This window comes from Camellia sinensis, chromosome 15 (assembly GCF_055761805.1).
Source record: "Camellia sinensis isolate YWXY chromosome 15, ASM5576180v1, whole genome shotgun sequence".
Taxonomy (NCBI): Eukaryota; Viridiplantae; Streptophyta; class Magnoliopsida; order Ericales; family Theaceae; genus Camellia; species Camellia sinensis.
This window is the reverse complement of record NC_138975.1, coordinates 40,345,690-40,367,408: the sequence shown is the minus strand read 5'-3', so window position 1 is coordinate 40,367,408 and position 21,719 is coordinate 40,345,690. Positions and strand designations below refer to the sequence as shown.

The following is a 21,719-nucleotide window of genomic DNA, read 5'->3' as shown; positions in this document are numbered from 1 at the left end:
GTGCATATATCATTAATCAAAAAGGTATGCAAAAAACACCCTATAAGCAAAACTAACATAATCTATACATTCAAAACTACCAAAAAAATACTACAAAATCCAAAAAATTGATTCAAGGATCGGTCTAAGCAACCCAAGAAGAAGAAAGTAAATCCAATGGTATTCACCATTACTCTTTCCCTATTTCATCACAAATATCCACCTCCATCATTATGTAACTAGAACTTCCCAAATTGTTGAAATTTAGCAAATAAACTAGATTCCCAATACATTTTCCTTAAATTCATATTTTTAACCTCATCAGAGATAAGTAAACAAATGAGTCATAGTTGAATTCATAATAAAATGCAATAAATAACAGGAAGTATTATGCAAAAAGTTTACATCGAAGTACTGCATACAATTTCTTACTCTCAACTCAATATCAATAATTTGTAAGCAACTATCCCTTTCTACTAAGTAGCATAGACGTCGAATTTTAAAAAATACAAACACAACACGCTACAAATTCATTATATGTCATTTATATGAATAATTTATTAAAAGATTAAAAAAAAAATGTAAAAAACACATATATATTACATTAAAAAACTATATATTTGATAAATCAAACATCAAGATATCATCTGCATAGTAATTACATTCTAAACAATGCAAAATAATTAAATAACATTGTATTGCACATAATGTATTCATCTTATAAATGTTTCAAAACATATTTAGGATACATAAATTGTGTTATGAAGAATGGAAAATATTGTTATAATGAAGGGATTCATCATATAGGACTTATTTGGATGGTTGTTGCCAAAGTGTCCACGAAATGTCGCTAAAGTGTCCTATCTTGTGAATTGATTTTTTAATCAAGACACGTTGAAGAAGTGTCGGACACGCTTTTAAGAGTATCATGTCGGACACAGTGGTCGGACACAACACACTTCATCCGTAGAAATGTTCGTGCTTCTTAGCCTTTCTATGTTAAAAAATATCTAAAAGTTGATAGGGAAAGTCCATTTGCCAATTATATTCACCTCTGTTGATTGGATGAAGACACGGTGGCATCTCTATAGTTATTCTACCTTTATGCTCTCCTCTTTGCTGTAGTTTTTGAGCGTTAATCAAAGAGCCAGCTTAACAAAAACAAAATAAAGAATTGTTAAGCATAATATAAGCAAGTTAATGTGGATTTGCTTATGGAAAAATTAGTTCCATACGAATATATAATGACATTGGTAGGTTTCTCTAGTATGCACAAACAAGAAAAACTGATTGTCATAATCATGACTCTCTAGCTAAATGGTAAAATTTCATGCAATCTATTGGGTGAGGAGGCCAGAGCAGTAATTGTTGAGCCCCTTTGACAAATGGTATGTTCTGAAACAACTAGAAGCTATTCATGTGACATTTACATTCTTTTAATTTACCTAAATTTGTGTTAAGAGTTATCTATCAATAATTAATAATAACAATGACAAAACGTTAGACAGCTAAAAGTTAATTCCACGTGGTTTCATGCATTTTGGAATTTCACAACCATAAATCTATGAGGGATTTTGGAAGCTGAGAGGGAGCTGAAAGCTATGATTTATGCTGTATTTGGTTGGGGGATTTGAAAAGAGATTTGGAAAGAGAAAGGGAAAAAGTAGGTGAAATGTGAATAAAATATACCTACATTTCAACTAGTTTAACACACCTTTTCCCTTTTCCTTTCCCTATCCAAATCCCTCCCCAAATCTCCCAACCAAACACAGAGCTAATGAAGAATTTTAAGTGATGTCACTAGAATTCTAGAATCTGCGAAACATCAAAATTTAACAAGCTACTTTCTTTTGCAAACTAAAACAAATCTAATTCCACAGTTGGGAAAAGAAAAGGAAAAGTAAAATTACTACTAGGATTCACTAACCAGGGTTGTTATTCCATTAATTATTTCATGTCCCAACCAAGCAACCAAAATAAAATTTTCAAAAAAAAAAAAAAGAAAAAAAAAAGAAGCAATATTAAAATCCTAGTAATTTTTTTTGAAAAAATTGACATCCACCATCCATCAGAATTTTTTACTTTTTATATTGGCAAGAAAGAGAGAAACTTCTGACAGAAAGCTAAATTCCATCCACATATGTATCACTTGAATCTCTTACCTAATTACTTTTATTTGACCAACTCTCAACATCTGCTTCAAGTGTTGAGAGCAAATATATCGTTTATTTCTTCATGCTCGTTCCAAGTTCGAAGTACCATTTCTACAAATAAAAATCCACTTCGTAGCAAGTTAAATGGACTTTTGACATGAACTAAAAGCATCATTCCAGATTTAGGTTGCTGTCCAAACAATGAAACAAGACGATGTTTCATTGGATTTCAATTGCTTCACATGAATCTCCAAAAGACGCATAAAATCATCCCTGTTTCACTCCCATTATCTTAAACTCACATTCCTCTGTGCAGCTACAAGCCTGGAACATGAAACTCAAATGCAATGGTGTTCAATGATTTACCTGGATAATCATTCATTATTGATTAAAAGCGATCAATCATGAAGTGAGTCCCAGCATTGCAGATCTAAACCCTCAATTTCTTTTCTATGAAAGTCTTGACAGTGCCCATCCACCGAATAAACTCAGTTTTATCTTTGTTGTTCATATATCCATGCAAGAAAACAGCAAGGTCATCATTTATACCCCTTGCTTCCAAGAAATCATAAAGCGAATCTTGCAGCTCATCGTCCAATTCCCTGAAAAAATCCAGCCACATATATTAAATAAATTATCACCAAAACCAAAAACAAAAAATCAAAGTAAAACTGTCCATTCATTTAGTTTTAAAGTAAACAGAAGGCAAGAATAAACAAAACTTAACTAAAATGGAAAAAGAAACTATGGACCCATTTCATACTGATTTGCAAAACTGTTTTTCCTATGTTTTCAGATTTGCAAATAGAGTTTAGTAACAGTTTCCAAGGAAGAAAACAAGAGATCAAGTTTGGTATGCCAAAGTGAAAACAATAAATACACCAAATTTGTGCTTGGTGGCTCAACCCATTCTCAAAAGGAAATCTTTTTGTTACATTGTTTCTCATGAGAACAAAACGATCAACTAGGCAAGGCCAACTAGTCAAATTTGAATTACATTTAGTTTAGAGGGGTTACTTTGTAATGTGGTGGCCAGTCACATTACCTCAGTATTTCAAACCAAAATACCAGCATTTTGCCTTTGATTTCAAGGCTTAAGAGTGCTATTGATATATTTCATACATTAGTAATTTTGCACACAGAAATTCAGTTCATATAACATTCAAGATTCAATGGAATATTTATTGCTCCAATTCTCAGCAACCAAACAGAGAAAAGAAAGCCACTAAATAAGCATTACTTGAATCCAGGACCCATGTACGCATTGTAAGGCAGACCAACCATCTGGTCGCGACGACGCATGAAGACTCTCTGAATCTCTATGTTATCTGGCCATGCTGAGCACACAAACTCCAACACATCACTTCCTTCCCCCTTGAAGATGTCAACAATCAATGTAATGTGAAGCTTTACATCTTCTTCTGTGGCTACATTTCCAGTTTTCTTAACAGGGACAGAGCCATCAAACATGGTCACTTCAACTTTAATCTCCTCATTTTCTCCAAATTTCTTATTCAATCTAATCCACTGCTCGCCCGGCCGTTCATCAACAATAAATGAATCGAACTTGGAAAGAGGCTGCAAAGTAAGAATATAACCACATGAGAACTCAAAAACTTGCTAGCACACTCCATTTGTTACATTGAAAAATGTGTCCAGGTGAAATTACTTAGGTAAATGAACATAAATTCAAATGTAAAGAAACATAATTGTTTTCAGTGAACTAACTTCTTTAAAATAAAATATATGTATTTATAAACTACTCTAAAAAAGCAACTATAATCCTGTCATTGACTGCTTGAAGATAAAAACTCATACTTATTTTCTGTGTATTTTGCTACTCATATAGAAAAAGCCAAATGATTGTGCCAGGTATCATGAAGGAAATAAAAATATCTCTTAGAGCAAATTTCACTTTACCTCCTTATGGTTTGACCAATGTGTTGATTACATTACTCTTATCATTTTGAAATAGCCACACAACCCCTTGTTCTTTTTGGACTAAAGTGTATTGTCAGACATTCCGTCCAAGTTAACAAGAAGTGTGGAGTAAAGCACAAGGGGACTATAGTGAATTTTGCCTCTAAAAAAATGGTGAAAATGATTGTGGTTTGCATAATGAGGTTACTTATGTATGAGGCATTTAAATCTTTTTGCTTAAGCCTTTAGGCTGTGTTTGGTTCATGAATTCGGATAGAAATTTGGAAAAGAAAATAGAAAAGATAGGTAAAATGTGAATGAAATATAACTTACATTTCACACTTTTTCCCTTTTGCTTTCCAAATCCCTACCCAAATCGATGATCCAAATTTTCAAAATGATAAGAGGTAATCTGCACAAGGACCAAACCACATACCCCATATATTATTTGGTATACATTTCCTCTTCTACCATATAAACATAAACATGAACCCATTTTGTAACTCTTTAATTTTCTAAGCTCAGCTAATAAGATTCCTCTAGAATTATATAAAAAACAAGTTAATCCAGCTCTACGCCTAATTGCCTCGGTTAAACCCATAATCAAACCAAGCTTGAACACATTTTAAAACCTTGTTAAGTTTTTAAATCAATCTTGAACTACCTGGCTTCACTCCCCTCATCTCCTATATATAGAACCCCACATTGACTATTTACTTAATTTTCTCAGCAAAAAAAAAAACTTTATGAAATTTCTAGGGAAACAAACAGAAAATTGGAGTGATGAGAGGAGTACCTGAGAGGGAGGAGAGCGGTCGAGTTCGTACTGGATCTCATTGCGGAGGAGTCTGAGGATGTTACCTTCCAAGGCCGATTTTCGCATCTCAGTGATGTAAGTTCTGGTTCGAAGTGAGAGAGAGGGTTGTCGATGATGAATTAGGGTTTCGTGGTGAGAAGAGAGAGGAGAGAGAAGTGTTCGGCGCAAGGATCGGAGTAGACGATGGGCCATGACGATCGAGCGATTGCTGCAGAAGAGAGAGACCGCGTAAGTGAGTGATCGAGTGTTGGTGATAAATGGTTTAAACACAGCCCTTTAGGCCATGTTTGTTTGGGCGGACTGGATTGGATTGGATTAGCATTCCTAGGACTATTAGTCCTAGGACTATGAATCTTTTGGATTGTATATCCTATCCTATGTTTGGATTGAGTTAGGATTATAAGGAAGGATTAATAAAATATTATCCAATCCGATGTTTGTTTAAGGAGATTTGAATGGATAGGACATGACAAGATGTGGGACATCCAATATATTGACCATGATACCCCTATAAAATTTAACCCACTTTTTTTAATAGAAAAAATAAAAAATAATTCAACTATAAAATTTATATATACATAAGCAACCATTTTAAAAAATACACTACTATTTTAATCATCTAATTATTCATTGTCCAAATTCAAAAAAGTATTTATTTGAACAAAATTTAACCCCCACTTATTTTTTAATAGAAAAAATCAAAAATCAGTCAACTATAAAATTCATATATACACAAGTAATCATTAAAAAATATGCCCTATTATTTTAATCTGCCCAAATTCAAAAAGGCATTTATTTAAACAAAATTTAACTCTTTTTTTTGGAATAAAAAAATATCAAAAATCATTCAACTATAAAATTGTAGAAATATAAATCTACCATTCATCATTTCAAAATAAGCATTCCAAGTGGCATATTGCAACATGAAGTAGCAAAATATGAGTAGTTCAACAAAAAAAAAAAGCAAAAAGTCAAGTCCTTATTACATGCATTAGAGTAACAAAAAAAACTAAGTACGTAGAAGGGACATAAAAGAGCCACGAGTCTATCATGGAGCACTCCTACGTAGCAACCTCATCACCCACCTTAGTTTGTCATCATGTGTCAAACTGAAGAACATGTCGAGCTTTTGAGCACTTTGTGATATAATCTCACAAGCATCTAGCCTTTCATCAAGAGCAATTGGCAACTTAATGAGTTCATCATTCAAACTTGCCCGTTTAGATGCGAGATCATGTTCATAACCCATTCTTCGACCAATGAAATCCAACTTTTCATTGGTGGCAGAAAATACCTCACCCAACTTGTTCGCAATCATAGACAACCCTTCCACTACATCATCATTGCCTCTAGGCCTCTTTTTGTTGTCATTCTTTTTTGTAGAACTTTCAGGTGGTCGTTGACTTGATGAGCTGGAGCAATTTATTCCCTCGCCGATATGACTACTAATACCCATATGTTCAAGAAATGTCCCATCATCTGTAAGACTATTGAACAACAATTCTTCCTCAGCATTTATAGCATCAACTGCATCAGCAGGCCCTTCAGCAAACTCCCCCGTAGCTCGATCCTTACCAAATATGTGGATCCATGAGTCGAAATACGGAAAACTTTTGTTTCGTAGATTTTTCGCATCGCTCTCCCTCTACAATAACTAATTTCAATTAATATCTCCAACTTAAGATTAAAGAAAAATGAATTAAAAAATTAATAACTTATACAAAGTAACTTAAAAGAAAGTATTTTACCCGAACATATGCTTCCCAGACACTATCACTCTCAACATCAATTCTTTTTTCGGTGTCATTCCATCCAAAACCACTAGTACCAAGCATTCCTGCTACACAGTTGTAGTGCTTCTTCCATATCTTTATCTTTGATTCAATGTGGGGAGTGCCGCGAAGGTTTGTCCCGGGTAGCATCTCCAACAATTTCTCTTCTAATTTCATAAGGTAGCCGGCCTTGAAGGCATTGTCCTGTTTCATTCCATTGTTGACAATGTGCATCAAGGCATTAATAAGACATTGCTCTTCTCGTGGGCTCCACAATCGCCTTGGTTTTGACGAATCAACTTTCTCCTTTACTTTTTTACGAGAACTAGACACTTCACTATCCATGCCTAACAAAGAAGAACAAAGAAAAGTGTGCATGTTAGTCTCCATTATATGATTATCAACCTGTTAATGTTCCAAAACAAGTCAATACATAAATGGATTTAATAATCAAAAAATTTCATACCCATACATGCATGTAACAAATCCATGAGACAAAAATATCGTCACTTAAAAAATATGCAATCACCAACAAAAACCATACAATTTTTGCAAAACATGGTTCAACATCCACAAGCTAATACAAGTTCCAAGTACAAATCAAATGAAACTACATCATACTTGTAACAAGTACTTTTACAAATATTAAAACTATCATTTTCATGCCTCCCTACTAGCCAACCAATTGTTATATAGTTGCATTGCAAGTGTATCCCGCAACCCAGTCCACTCATTAGATGTCTCAACGGTGTCAACAAAATCATCTCCCAATTGAGGTTGATCTTCTATGTCATTATTTAGCCTCTCTTCTATTGGGTCAACCGGCATCTCTCGACGAATGAGGTTGTGTAACAAACAACATGCTGTGATGATACGGTTTTGAGTTCTAATGGGGTAGTATGATGCACAACGAAGTATTGCCCATCTTATTTTCAACAAACCAAAACACCTTTCTATGACATTTCGAGCTGATGCATGTTTCATATTAAAAAATTCTTGATAACTAGTTGGAGTGGCCCCTGCTCTCCAAACAGACAAATGGTATCGTTGGCCTCGATAAGGTGCTAGGAATCCTTGTCCATTTGTATACCCGGCATCTACTAGGTAGTAGTACCCTGTATGAGATGTTATATATTAGAATCTATTATTAAATAAAACTTGGTAATTCCATCAAGCAAAGTTAATTATTTATTAATTACCAGTTGGAATTCTTAAGCCATTGGGTCGATTAATCGCATCCCTCAAAACCCTAGAGTCTGCAGCTGACCCTTCCCACCCCGGCAACACATATATGAAGTTCATGTCCTGAGAGCAAACTCCTAGAACATTGGTAGCAATCTCCCCCTTCCGCGTTCTATACCGTGCTTGGTAAACCACTGGTACACGGACTTTAATATAGGTTCCATCAAGTGCTCCAAGACAATTCTAATACATAGAAGACATTGTAATAATTATGAATTGTAAAAAAAAAAATGTGTAATGTATTTTATTAAATGTTTTACAAACTACATTTACCTGAAAGCAATTCCACCTTGGATCAGTGCATGCTTGTGTTATAGGATTTGGTGTCCTAAGTAAGTGGCCTTGAAGGCGCAACACAGCTTTTAGGACATCATTGAAATGTCGACTTACAGTCTCTCCGGACCTAAAGAAATTGAACTTAAGTTTTCGTACTTTCAAGTCATGTGCCAAGACGTAGAGGAACAAGGCCATCTTCTCTTCTAAGGTAACATGCTTTGAATGCCCCAACCCGCCTATTGTACGAACCATATGGCATAACGTCATAAAACAACGCCTATCCATACGAAGTTGTTCAATGCATGTAATGTCGCTTTCTCTCACTAGCCGATTAATGTGGTCCATTTGTTCTTGCAATCGATTGGGCCCTCGAATAACGGTACGAGGATACTTATGAATGTACCTCTTCAAGACAATTTCGATGGCAATATATGCTACAACGCATAAGGTGTACAATTCTTGCATTACAACTTGCAACACTACGTATAGCTCAAGCTCCTCATTACTCTCATCTCCAAAACCATCAAAATTGTACTCCATCTATGCAAATAGTGATGCACATCAATATATTAGAGTACAAGAAAACTTCATAATTCCAAAAAAAAAAATTAACAAAAAAAAAAATAATAATAATAATGTAGAACATATGAGCATAATAATCTCTATAAATATATTCTTAAATTGGAATTCATTAGTAATTCAATTCATTAGTAATATAATAAGCCTAGTTTTTCCCTTTTGATTGTCCTTGTGTTCATTATTGCATTTCACCGCAGTGATTCTAATTCTGAGGAATATTTTTAAAGAGTTATGGTAATTATGTTCTTCATATGATGAGTTAATAGCTCAATATCTTCAAATTCAATGGTTTTAAAGAAGTCAGTTGACCTGCTTTAGTTACTGCAGAGACAATTTAAAAGGGTGGTTTTATATATAAAAGGGTGTTTGGATAGTAAGGTTAGTAGTTGAAGATTGAAACCCTAATAAATGGCCTCTAGCACTGGCACGCATGATAGTGTGTAGGGGACCAGCTAAGCAAGACAAGAGCAAGGTGAAATTTAAGCTGGGTTGAACTGAATTGAGAGAGGGGGAGAGTTTTAAGTAGGCAACATTAATACCAAACTTGTAAGCCTATTTACAACTTAGTTTGAACAATAAAATCATAAATTCAAAATTCCACTCTAACTATGACCGTTTTTTAGGGATCAGACGGAACCCAACCCAGTTAATTAGCAATTATAAGGTATATAAATGAAAAATAATTAATGAACAGCTTAGTTTAAAAGAGCCTGTTTAGTCATTTTCAAAATGTTTTTTTACAAAATTCCAACATAAAACAATGGTTATGATTACTTGTTAGCATAGACATATAACCATAAATATAAAATAAGTTTGACAAAGTTCTTCACAACCAATTTAGTGATGTTGCCAACAGGATGTTTTTTTTTTTTTTTTTTTTTTGAAACAGCCAAAGTAAATTTATTGAAAATTGTCAAGCAAAGAGACATTGATTATCAACAAAAGCAGGAGCCCAGCAAAGCTCACAACAGGGCAATAAGGTTGGAAAGTTATCAACCAAGCAGCCCACTAGACAGAAGCATCCCTCCTGCACAGAGACTCAGAGACAGCAACTGACAAAACCCCAAGCAAATGGCAAGTCTGTTTAAATGGTCCTCCAACGTTGGATCATGAACACAGAATGTTACTGTCTAGTGGGCTGCCAACAGGATGTTACTAAACAAAATTGACAACACCAAAGTTAAACTTCTTGTTCAAAAGTGTGTCTATCCAACAATTAATCAAAATTCACATTTAAGAAACCAGAAATGCTACCATATGCAAAGTTCTCCAATTACCAATTGACATTACTCAAGTTAAATTGAGCACCAACATTTTTCAGAGCTTGTCATGAGGGAGAGGTTCTTTCCACACACACATATATGTATGAGAAATTGAGCACACCAACATAAATGTGTTTAAATTTGCAGTTACAGAGATTTACAGGCTTATTTGAATTAGACAGTTATAATAGGATTTGACAATTACAAAAAGGGTAGTTTAAGAATAAAAAAAATTAGTGACATCCACACCAACATCCTAGTTGGCTTTATATAATAGTATAGATATATGAAAATTTTTAAGTGTACACAATTTGATTATAGAATTAGATATAACTCTCTCACATAAGGTGGGATCGATTAAAATGTGTGATTTCTACCTCATGTGAGAAGGTTATGTCTAATTATGTGAATAGATAAACTTTGGTTTGCATTTATGTAATGGAAACTATCATGAGGTCAACTTCATGTGGCATGTGCCCAGTACATTTAGGTCCAATCTTGCACACAAATTGAGACACATGACAAGTTTCCACACCAAAGTTTAATTAGATCAAATCATGCATGCTGGTCAAAGATGAGCCCTTCCTCTCCTTGACCCGGTTCAATTCTGTTTTGTTTGTGTTGTTTGATTGGCATGTAGGGGCCCATCTTTGGTTTTTTCCCCCCTATTTTTGTCACTAGGACCATCTTACTGAGTGAAAATGTTTACATGGTGCATGTATGGTAATAGGTAGCAATTAAGGAGAACTCGTCAGAAGATCCATGAACTTGACCCATGCTAGAATTCCTCTTTATGTGATGAACTATTTTCTACTTTGATTATCATCCTTTCTTGAGGTGGTGGGTAATTGGTTTGGGTTTGTCTAGTTGATGTGGTATGTTTCTGGTTATGTTTATCTTTCTTAATTTCTAAACTTGTTTTTGTGTTTTTGCTTCTAAGTTGCCAGCTGGCTTAGCCAATGAAGTCTATTGGTGTTGATGTCACAGATCTGGGATCAAATTTTGCCTTCCTCTGGTCCTTGGGGTGGGGGTTTATGGAAGCTATGGTTTTAGTCGAAGTTATGTATTATCCTTCCTAGTTTCTAGTCACATCATCACCTTTGCCATTTTACTAGCTTTTTTATTAATAAAACTGATTTCAATTGAGTGCATCTAAGAGCATCATAACAAGGTTACTGAACATTTGATGATGCAAATAGAGCATTCATGGGGAATCATAATGAGGCTTGTTGAGCGGTTCCTTTAGTTGTTTGACCACATGCCACTCAGTAGTCAAATTAAAAACAGCCTGTATCCATGAATCCTCAAAGTTGTATTTGTATCGATAAAAAGAAAACAGAAAAATAGAAGAAGCTAAGCCCAGTTTTAAATCCATTCAAATCAATAAAAATTCCTACCCTATCTATCTATCTATCTTCAAATTCAATCTGATCTATATATTTGACTCTTTGCTAATTTAAAATCACAAGTGATTTTGTCATGAAAATGAAAAGGCTATCAGCAATTTCCATGTATGAACACAGAGGATTTAACATTTCAAACCCCAAGAACACTCAGCACTGATGAACTCACAACTTTGTCATCCAATAGCAAGCAACATAGTCCAAACTTTGCCTAATCTGAGATTTCAATATGAACTCACAATCAACAAATCTGAGATTTCAACAAATCTGAGATTTCAATGTGAGTGAAAAACTCATAACCCTAGATATGGATCTATGAAGATGAAGAGAGAGAAAGAGCAATAACTATAACAACACCAATGTAAAACAAAGATTCATAGCAAATCAAACGATGTAATAGCACCTTAATTCAAACCGAACGTCAACGGGAAAAAAAAAAAATTACTCACTGAAATTTGTTGAGATCAACGAATCAACAAATGGTGGATCCAAATCGATGAACAGTTGCTCCAGATTTGTAAATGGTGGCTCCAAATCGGTGATCAGTGGCTCAAGCTCGGCGATGAACTTTGAAGACTCTCATCCCATCACAACAATGTCCAATCCTAAGCCCATATCCATCCAAACAAACATGACCTTATTGTAAAGAGGGTTTAAGGAGGGTTTTGAGATGTAGGCAATGGGCTCAACCTGGTCGGGTTATGGTTTTGCCCAAGTCCAATGTGGTATAATATAGATTTATGTGGTACAATCCTTAACTAACCAAATCATGGCATGCAATTTTTTATGAATTATCTTCATAAAAAAAAAAAAATCATATTCTCTCTCATGCTCCACCAAATACGTGGTTGTGTATTTACCTAATAATAAGACTATAAATGAACAGAGTCGTTTATGAATAAGTTCAAGTTCAGCTCAATAAAGGCTTGTTCGAACTCAATTCATTAAATTTTTATTGACGTCCGAATTCAAACTTGAACTCGTTAAAATCGTAATAAATAAAGTTAAACATACTAAAGCTTGACTCGTTAACTGTTTGTTTATCATTTATTGAAATAATAGAATAAATATATTATTATATATTAAATAATGTAAAAATATGTATAAAAATTAGGATAAATATGTTATTTATATATTTAAATAATGTAAATAATAGCTAAATTTATTTATACGTAAATAATAGATAACTATAGATAATACATTTATATAATATTGGTGGTAGATATTATTATTTTGGTAAGATATTGACTTTTCTTTTATTTTGTTTGTATATATAATTATATAATCAAAATTTCAATTATAATTTTAGTTTCATACGCAAGTATGAATTTATAATTTTTTTAGCTCATTAAAACTCATGAACAGGCTTGAGCTCGAGTTAAGTCTGAGCCAACTTGGCTTGAGTTTGATTCGTTAAATTTTCATTAAGCTCGAGCTTGAACTTGAACTCGTTAAAATCTTAATAAATAAGTCCAAATATACGAAAGTTTAGCTCGACTTGTTCACAGCCCTACCTAATATAAGGGGACATATAAGCATCTCCAACGGTAGTAGGCATTTTACCTATCTAAATATTACTATAAAGTATATATTTTATTTTGCCTATCAACTGTTTTATGTTTTTACTCCAACCATGCTCTTTATTTTAGCTATTAATCCAAATACTATTAATTTTATAGAATGCCACGTCAACAACAAAGATGGAGGGAAATGATCCTAATGATTGAATACATTTTACCTAGCGTTGAAGGCTAGCTACATGTAGCTAGTGAATATGAGTTGAGCCAAAATACCTAATCATATGCCTAGTGCGTTGGAATTGAAAAAAGTGAATCACACTAGGCATTTTAACTAACAAGTATGATATGCCTAGTGCATTGGAGATGCTCAATAGAAAAAAATGAAGGTGTCTCTTTAATATTAAAATAGTATGAGTAGTCCCCCCAACGTGTGGCAAAATTTGACTAGAATAGGATTATATGGTGAATTTTGAATTGGAATTGTGTGGGGTTGATGTATAAAATAAATATTGATCATAGATTGATAGCTATGAGTAAAATTATTGCTTTGTAGTGACGCTAATGTTGAAAAGACATACTATATGTGATATTCGTTAGATGTAATAAATGATTTTTCTTTCTTTGAATATGGTTGTTAAATAAACTAAGGTATTTGAGTTCGACTCTTGTTTAGCTCATTAAAAACTCATTTAAGCTTAACTTATTATGTAAACATCACAAGCTTAAACACATTTTCAAACTCGTTAAATTTTCTAACGAAACTTGAAACTAATTACTCAGTTTGATAAGCTTATATAATTATTTTAAAAAAAAATCAAGCTATTCATGCTATTTGATTTGTTATATAAACAAGTCAAACTTAAACGCATTTTGAAACTCATTACGTTATCAAGTCAAGTGTGAACAACCTAGTACTTAATTTGATTTGACTTCTTTGCAATCTTATTTTTTGAAAGGCAATATGAAGGAGGGGGGAGGGGGGGATTAATATCATTTTTCAAAAAATAAAACATAATTTGACAGTACAATAAGTCCCCATTTCAACGGCTCCATAACTTATGTTCCCTCCTTAAAGTTGAATTATTTAGCATTCACTTGGGATGTGAATAGATTTTTTGACTTCTTAACTCTTTGACTATTTTAGCCTGAGATTAAAAAAGCTCGTTTGACATAATTTTTTTGGCTTTTTTTGACTTTTGTGAGAAAAAAATAAAATAATTATGATTTAAATGTGATATTTTGTCTTATTAACTTTTTAACCTATTATGTCTTTTTGGGCTAAAATAACCAGAAAAACTCATGCCAAACATAGCGTAATTTTTTTTCATTGGTTCAGGCTTACCTCCAGTGGACTGGAGTGTTCAATTTACAAAATATAAACCAACTCTTTTGCTTAATTTTGTCATCTTAGAATGGTAATTATGAACATGAACACAACAATCAACATCAAGTTGTTCCTTCACACATATTGAATGCACTAAAAATTGAACTGATGAATTACATGGAGCATCATGTAGTGAAAGCTCTAAACTGGGAGCATTTTGAGAAACATGTATACACTTCTGCACATAAGCAATCAACCATGCGGAAAGTGTAGGTGATGCCAATGGTAGTCCAAAAATACACTGCCATCGCCTGTTTAGATTCCTCGGATAGACAGTCTACTCTTCATTTCTTTGCCGGCACTCCATCAGTAACCGGCGCTGCTAAGCCACCTGCACTTCCTTGGCTCGAGCTTGGTGCTACATTCTTGGATGCCTTTTTACTATAATTGTCGTTGGTTGCAGAATTGCTTGTTTCTGATCTACTTGGGGCATTGTTGTGGTCAGTTGCAGCGTGATGTCTCTTCTCGCTATGATCTTCCTGGTTTTTGTTTCCGGTGCTATCCAGTTGTTTCTTTGTTTTAACCACAATTTCTTTTACAGCCGCCTCCAGTTTGTTTATTCTCTCTTTTACTTCCAAAAGCTCCGGATCCGATCCTCCTGCTTCTTTTTCTTTGGAGGCATTTAATTCAATCTCTTTTGCTTTAGCTTCTTCTTCAGCTTTCTTTTTTAGCTCCAGCTCCTAAGGTTGTAATTTTTGTTACAGAAAAATAAAACACGGGAAGCTCAGAGAAGATGATAAAAGTTCCAAGATGTACTGTCAAAGCAAAACTTTCAAACACACCAACATATAGGAAAGGAATATTACAAAAATAACATAGTATAAAACAGCAATCGATGATTTACAAGAACTGTATCATTTTCACTTAGCATTTTTAAGACAAGCATATACCTTGAATGTTAAAATGGAGCACAAATTCATAAAATGGGAAAGAAAAAAATTGTCATTCTTGATATAATAATAAATGCCTCAAAGTAATAACACTTGTTCAAAAACTGCGACAAAAATCAGATGGAAATAATATATACACATGCACACACCATTGCGCCTCACAAATTTTTGAATTGCTTGGCTCGTATAAAATGAAATCATAGCACATCAAAAAAAGCATGTCATAACAGCGAATTTGCAAATAATGTGGCTCATAAGAATTAGTTTATTAGTAATATTCATCTAATGAATCAAGTGACATATACATTTTTTAATTAAGAGAAACATTTACTTTGAAACCTTCTATAAAGTAATGTAGAATTATACCTCTGTGCTTCCAAGTATCTTTTAGAGAGAGAAAAATATGGACAAACAATTAGTTGGAAGAGAAATTATTAAGTAGAAAAGACAATTAGTTCAACTCCTGATGATTATGTGAATGAACAAGTATATTCGCAAAAACTCTAGTTTAGGCATAATTTTGTTGATATTTCCATTTTCAAATCATCATATATGATGCATATAAGAGTTCAGAACTAGAACAAAGAGTTAGACAATATCCATCTGAACTAGTTCCCAAACCAGGGACAAATCTTTTTATTTCTTAAATAAAATAAAAATGCCTTGGAATTTGTTATCCTGGAAAAGCAGATTGTGTTGGAATGGAGTTCCCCAGAGCTGTCTTAGTTACAGAGAAACATTGATTTAGATGCATATAATGAAACTCCAAAGGAAATAGAAAGAGAACAAGAATAATTAAAGAAACAAGTTCAGCAATGAATAATGACAAAAAGAATGAAGTCTCCTTACTGCCTCCATTCTTCTCATTTCGTGGCGAGCATATTGAGCCACCAAATATACAGCTGTTACATGAAATGGTTTATATTAGATACACACTGAACCAAAAGGCATCTAAAAATGAAATTTGGTATACTTTAAAACTGTAAGCAGAGATACCCAATGAAGGCAGGCAAGCAAAGAAGAATTGCACCAGATGGAAATCGAACCTGACCAGAGTAAAGAGACACATAAGAACATGTTCCAACAAACCAAAATGAAGAAGCCAAATGATAACCATTATTTGTTCAATACACACTTAAACAGGAGGTGACTCAGAAAGTCACAACTTAGACTGAGAGTCAACAAATTCTACATGTTCTTTGCCCCTTTGGGTTAGGGCTGTGGCCTGTGGGTGATACATAAGATGGTTTTAATATGAATCATGTGCCAAATGCCAATAAGTTGGATATTTGACATGCACACAACATCCATATCACATAAAGATCACAAGGAAACAAATCCTGGTTTTCCTGAAGTGCTTTAAAATTCTGTATTGATTTATTTTTTACGATGACTAGTAGAAGGATGCTTCTTTTTACCATTGGTCATGGACAAAATAATAAAAATAAAGCATCTTCATATCCTAACCTTCCGGTGTTAGATGTATTTCCCCAATGGAAGCATGAATGCATGTATAAAGAGCATAGAAGATATGGACCATCATATTTAAACGGATAAAAGCCTATCCACGGTAAAAGGGTGATTGACTGCATTGCAAACTCTATAAATGCAATCTAATGAAAATTATTCTTTCATGACATCTTGACAATAAGCATAAACAATAATCTCAAATCTAAAATATACCTAAACACAACAAGATATCAAGATGGATAACTAAATAAAACATTGTCACATAGTTTATTTATTTATTTATTTTTTGCATGATTCATTTTCTATAATGTAAGAAATCTCCCAAAATTTAAATTTGGTCACACCATCTTAAAATGCCCATTACATTCCATGGAGTATAAACATCTTCCGGATCTGCATTCAATGCAAACATAACAATAATAAATCTCTTGCCCAAATATTGGTAAAGCTTGACAAATACTTAAAATGATGTAACAAAGTATTAGCAAATGTGATTGTTTAATAAGCTGTTCCCGACTAGTACTATTACTACATGATCCTATACACCAAGACTCATTTCTTAGAAGGAATTGCTTCAATTCATATGGAGTACATATTCTGTCAATTATAACGGGTTTCCTCAACTTTGGACAACAGTTTTTGATCAGAAGCAACTATAGTCCTTTGTATTGAACTTGAATGTCAGTGAAAAACTCTGGTGTTGCAATAAAATGTTGTTAATGATTGATAATAGACAACAAATAAAACCACAAAAAGATATATCGATTAGCAGATAAGAGATACAGTATACACTAATCTGTATCATAACTTTTTTCTTAAAGATTAAATAAGACTCCTCCACCTGCCTGAAAAAATTTACAGCACCCCACTCCGTGCTTCATCCTTGAGAAAAGTATCAAAGAAAATAGAATATTTGTAAAAGAGAGTCAAATTTAAAATACCCTTGAGTCATCACAAGTTAAATGATTTAGTATAGAGAAAAGCAAAAGTCCACCAAGAAAGAAAGTGAAATGAGTGACGAACTACAATTAAATTCAAGATTTTACAAAGAATGCAGGAGCTTGCTGTGACCGCCCAGGGGGGGGGGGGGAAGTGAGACTAAGGCTGCCTACCTACTACCTCTCCTATCATTTGGCCGAGAGTATGACTGCCAAAAATATGGGAGTACATGGCTGATGCAATCTTCAACACCTTAAGTTCTTGTTCTAACTAAGGATGGGTTTGGATCTTGGATTTGTGAAGGGAATATAAGCTCAATTTTTTTTGTCACTTTTCCTTTACCTCCACAAAAAGTAGTAACCAATATGGAAAAAGAAGTAATTAGGCTTACCTTGATTAAAGCTTCCTTGTCAAACTTGCTTTTATATTATATCATTCTGAAATAATATTTTGTTGATTGAACAGAGCACCTTTAAAGATTTGTTACAAAGCAACCTCAGACTGCATGTAGGTTCCACCTAATCTATTACTTTTTGGTCTCATGTATGGTTTGAAAATTCATCTTCGAGTTGGTGTTTTCCAAGTCTGATTTTGCTATCTACTCAAAAACAGGAAACAGTGGCAGAGTTGTTTGAAAATTAAATGAGAATTACACTCTCTATTGGACAGTGTTGTTTTAAGCAGTAATAAGGCAGACTCTTTACAATGAAGGGCTGAAAATTATGGTAAGTTAACAGTTTTAAGTCTTTTTGCACAAATTTCCACCAAGAATTCAAGTTTTCTTTTGGTTGCCAGTAGGCATTACTTGAAAGAATTGCATATTGCCTCCTAATACAAGCTTAGTTTACTGCTAATCATTTAGTGCTGCTATGTAACATAACTTGGAGAATTTGCTGTGAAATTTCTGGATGATTTTTGGTAGTAAAATTATGGAATTTTTTTTTTTGGGTGGTAAAACAAAAAAAAAAACAAAGACTTGAGTTTTTGAGAGAGTGAATTAAACAACAACAAAGGGATGATCTCATTCTTCACCAATGCTTTGCTATATGTGATCTTTTTGCAAGTGTAAGACACAAAGCCCCCTTATTAGCTGGCTAGGCCTTCAGAGATATATAGCACTACCTACTTGAAGCTTATATCATATGAATTTGGGACTTTGTGTGGTCTGTTGAATTGTGTTGTGTTCACAAATAGTAAAAGCCAAGAATGAATGGTGTCCAGAAGTTTTATTCAGTCTCTCAGTTCTTTGGAATTGGGTTTTCAGATCTTTGTTCTGATAATATCAATATATTCCAAAAGGGCCCCTAGCTGTGCACCTGAGACCCTAACACACTCTCTCAACATATGTGTACACCCACACATGCATGCCTTTTGTTTTCATCTGTTTTTGTTTTTGTTTTTTTTTTGATGAATGCTTTTTGGTTCTACTTGACTAGATGGATAAAAAAAGTAAATAAAAAATGTAAAGTTCACTAAATACATCAAATCCTACAAATGGAGGAGAAAACATAATCCATATATCATATGACATTGGAGCAAACGTGTTCGACAAAATGCCTCAGAGAAGCTCAAATCAAGAACCCAGTTTTATATGATTCGAAATGACAAAAGAGAAGCATAGAAGAGAGTGTTGAGTACCCGAATTTCTTCTTCTTCGGGGGAGTAGTGAAGAGAATCTTAGCGGCGGTCATGAAATCGAGCTTGTCAAGGTGACGATATGTTTCGTCGTAATTGGTTAAAGACCCATCAATCTTATCGCTGCCATTGTTGTTGTTGTTGTTGGAGGGGATAGTGGGTTTGGTGTTTGTGGAAAAGGGTGTTCTCTGAAGGAGTCTGAATCGCTTTGAAATTCCGGACCAACAGTCTCTCGCGCCAACCAATCTTCTCATTTTTGTGTCAACATGCCGCAGAGAGAGTGAGAGAGAGAGAGGGGCGGAGTCTTTTTTTCACAATATTTATTCAGTCACTCCACTTGGTGAGCAAGGTTCCGGGGTTTGACCCGAATCAGCACCGTTCGGATCTGAAAAACTCGATCCATCAAGGAAAATTTGGTCCTGTGATCCAATAAATTCCTAACAACTCCACTTTAATTATCCTGATTTTATTTCGAACGAGAATGGCGCTGTTTGGAAAAAAAAAAGAGTTGAGGCTACTGTAGCTTCATATATGAAAAAACTTTAACAGTGCATGTGCTTGTACAGCTGGGTTATAAACAGCGGTACAATTACCATTTTATCCTTTAACTATTTCAAAAAAAAGTATGCAGATTGGGGTTTATACCACAACTCAAATGAAGCCTCTGCCCTATGTCATCTCTTGCGTCTCTCATAACGGACTGAAGCGACATGAGTTCGCCTGATTGATCTCTCTCCGACGGAGCTCTGTCTTCCACACAACGCGACCGACAAAGAATTGCAACAGGTAAATCACCTGAACTGATTGTACATTTGTTTGTTGCCTTTGCCGACTCGATTATGTTGATTTTTCATTCTGATCTACAAGGTCTTTCTGTGTTTTGCCCCATACTGATAGTATTCGGTGGATATTTTCGCCGATCTGGTGATGATCTGTCTTTCCTCAAATTGTTTTCGCCGGCAACAAGATTTTTTTTTTCCCCCTCAGTTCAATGGCTGATAATAACCCAGAATATTGTGTTCCTGTAGACACCCCATTTTTGACCGACCTTAAGACTCAGACGTCATCGATTGAGCACTCGGTGATAGTGCATGTTGTGCTCGTTTCGAGTTTCTGGAGTTTCGGCTGAGTGCCTTGCCTTCAGGCCTCTAAACTCTTTGTGCTTTGGCTCGGTTTGCGGACTGAACCTTGTTTCTCTTCCCTGGAGGGAGGGAGTGGCCTTGAAGACCATATCTTTGTGGTCGTAGACCACTTTTCTCGCTTGAAGACTAGTTTTCGATTTTCGAAGCCTTCGACTGCGCGCCTTGACTCGAGACCGCTTAACGTTCTCCGTTTGACGTGGTTTTTGAACCACACCTTGTTACCTCTGTCTAGAGGGACACTGTGGTATGGGAGACCACTTTTGTGGTTGTAAACCACTTTTGATGCCCGTAGACTAGTTTTCGAGGCTTTCGGCCGCACGCCTTGCCTCCCGAACTTTCATCTTGCATCCGTTTTGGTTTGTTTTTGGTACAAACCTTGTTTTCCTTGTTTGGAAGGTGATACAAGGGTGGGAGACCAGTTCTTCCCTTGGAGACCAGTTTCCTCCCCGCCAGCCAGTTTTTTGGTCGGCCAACTGGTTTTCTTGGTCTTTAGGCCACCTTTTCTGGTCGGCCACCACACCACTGCATTGTTTTCATGCTTTAGACTCTCTCCCATCATGGCTGACCAGTTTTCATCTTGGGAGACCACTTGTGGTGGTCAGCCGACCACTTTAAGTAGTTGGCCGACCACTTTAAGTGGTCAGCTGCTTTTTGTCACATTTTTTGAGATATTTTCATCCAGCTGGCACAGTTGGAAGGCACCAGAACCATCCACCATACACACGTATGGAGGGTTGGCCTTGGACCCCAAGCTTGTCCAACAAGCTTGAGCATTGGTTCTCTATAAAGGAGAACCTCCCCCCTCCTCCTCCAGGTTTAGATTTTTGGCATTGAGCTATACATATACACATTTGTATCTATCTTGTAACTTTCCTTCATTTTTGTGCCTTAAAGTGTAATTTCTCCATACTTTAACACACAAACACACACTCAAACACGATACTCTTGGAGCTGAGGTCCCTTGAAGTTGTTTTTGAAGTTTTTGGACTGGTTTTGGTTCAAAAAGTGTGTTGGAGTTGCAGCCTTGAAGGTGTTCATCAAGGGTGAGTTTCTAACCCTTAAAACCCTTGTTTTGCTTAAGCTTTTAGCCCTAATTTCATGCTGATTTAAGCTTAACTTCCTACTGCAAAAAGTTCTATTTTTCAGTCTTTAAAATGTTTGTTTGAGGTCACTTTTTTGTTAGGGGTGGTCTACCCCCTCTTAGGCCTTGTTAGGCCTTGTTTTGAGCTATCCCTTTTGGCTCTTGTTCTAGCCTTTGCATGACCTTTCTACCACTGAAATCCAGAGAATTTTCAGTGGTGGAAAGGTAGTTTTGGGGTCCTAAATAGGAGAGGGT

At 34.9% G+C, this 21,719-nt stretch overlaps 2 protein-coding genes across 4 annotated transcripts; both read right to left on the bottom strand.

The window, feature by feature from the left end:
• Nucleotides 1–578: 578 nt before the first annotated feature.
• Nucleotides 579–5,142, bottom strand: LOC114284660 (uncharacterized protein At2g39795, mitochondrial). Of its 2 annotated transcripts, XR_003636978.2 has the most exons (4): nt 4,849–5,142; nt 3,373–3,710; nt 2,499–2,734; nt 579–1,130 (listed from the first exon to the last, which is right to left on the bottom strand). XR_003636978.2 is itself a non-coding variant. In XM_028227599.2 (3 exons), the coding sequence occupies exons 1-3, from the start codon at nt 5,059–5,061 to the stop codon at nt 2,563–2,565; spliced, it is 723 nt and encodes a 240-aa protein (XP_028083400.2). In that variant the 5' UTR covers nt 5,062–5,142; the 3' UTR covers nt 2,125–2,562. The 2 variants fall into 2 exon arrangements, 1 of the variants encoding a protein (XP_028083400.2); XM_028227599.2 differs by lacking the exon at nt 579–1,130 and having other exon boundaries at nt 2,125–2,734.
• Nucleotides 5,143–14,310: 9,168 nt separating this feature from the next.
• LOC114284659 (uncharacterized) lies at nt 14,311–19,680 on the bottom strand. 2 transcript variants are annotated; one of them, XM_028227598.2, is made up of 4 exons: nt 19,245–19,680; nt 16,194–16,243; nt 16,047–16,099; nt 14,311–14,987 (listed from the first exon to the last, which is right to left on the bottom strand). In XM_028227598.2, exons 1-4 carry the CDS (start codon nt 19,493–19,495, stop codon nt 14,592–14,594), a joined length of 750 nt encoding a protein of 249 aa, XP_028083399.2. In that variant the 5' UTR covers nt 19,496–19,680; the 3' UTR covers nt 14,311–14,591. The 2 variants fall into 2 exon arrangements, with proteins under 2 accessions (XP_028083399.2, XP_082765390.1); XM_082909264.1 differs by lacking the exon at nt 19,245–19,680 and adding an exon at nt 17,012–17,186.
• Nucleotides 19,681–21,719: the final 2,039 nt, after the last annotated feature.

Coding starts and splice junctions, on each gene's coding strand:
- LOC114284660 (XM_028227599.2), bottom strand. CDS start 5,061: ATGGCCCATCGTCTACTCCGATCCTTGCGCCGAACACTTCTCTCTCCT. Junction 3,711..4,848: donor ACCGCTCTCCTCCCTCTCAG/GTACTCCTCTCA, acceptor CTTACTTTGCAG/CCTCTTTCCAAGTTCGATTC. Junction 2,735..3,372: donor TACATGGGTCCTGGATTCAA/GTAATGCTTATT, acceptor GGATTTTTTCAG/GGAATTGGACGATGAGCTGC.
- LOC114284659 (XM_028227598.2), bottom strand. CDS start 19,495: ATGAGAAGATTGGTTGGCGCGAGAGACTGTTGGTCCGGAATTTCAAAG. Junction 16,100..16,193: donor TGCTTGCCTGCCTTCATTGG/GTATCTCTGCTT, acceptor TTCATGTAACAG/CTGTATATTTGGTGGCTCAA. Junction 14,988..16,046: donor AAATGAGAAGAATGGAGGCA/GTAAGGAGACTT, acceptor TTACAACCTTAG/GAGCTGGAGCTAAAAAAGAA.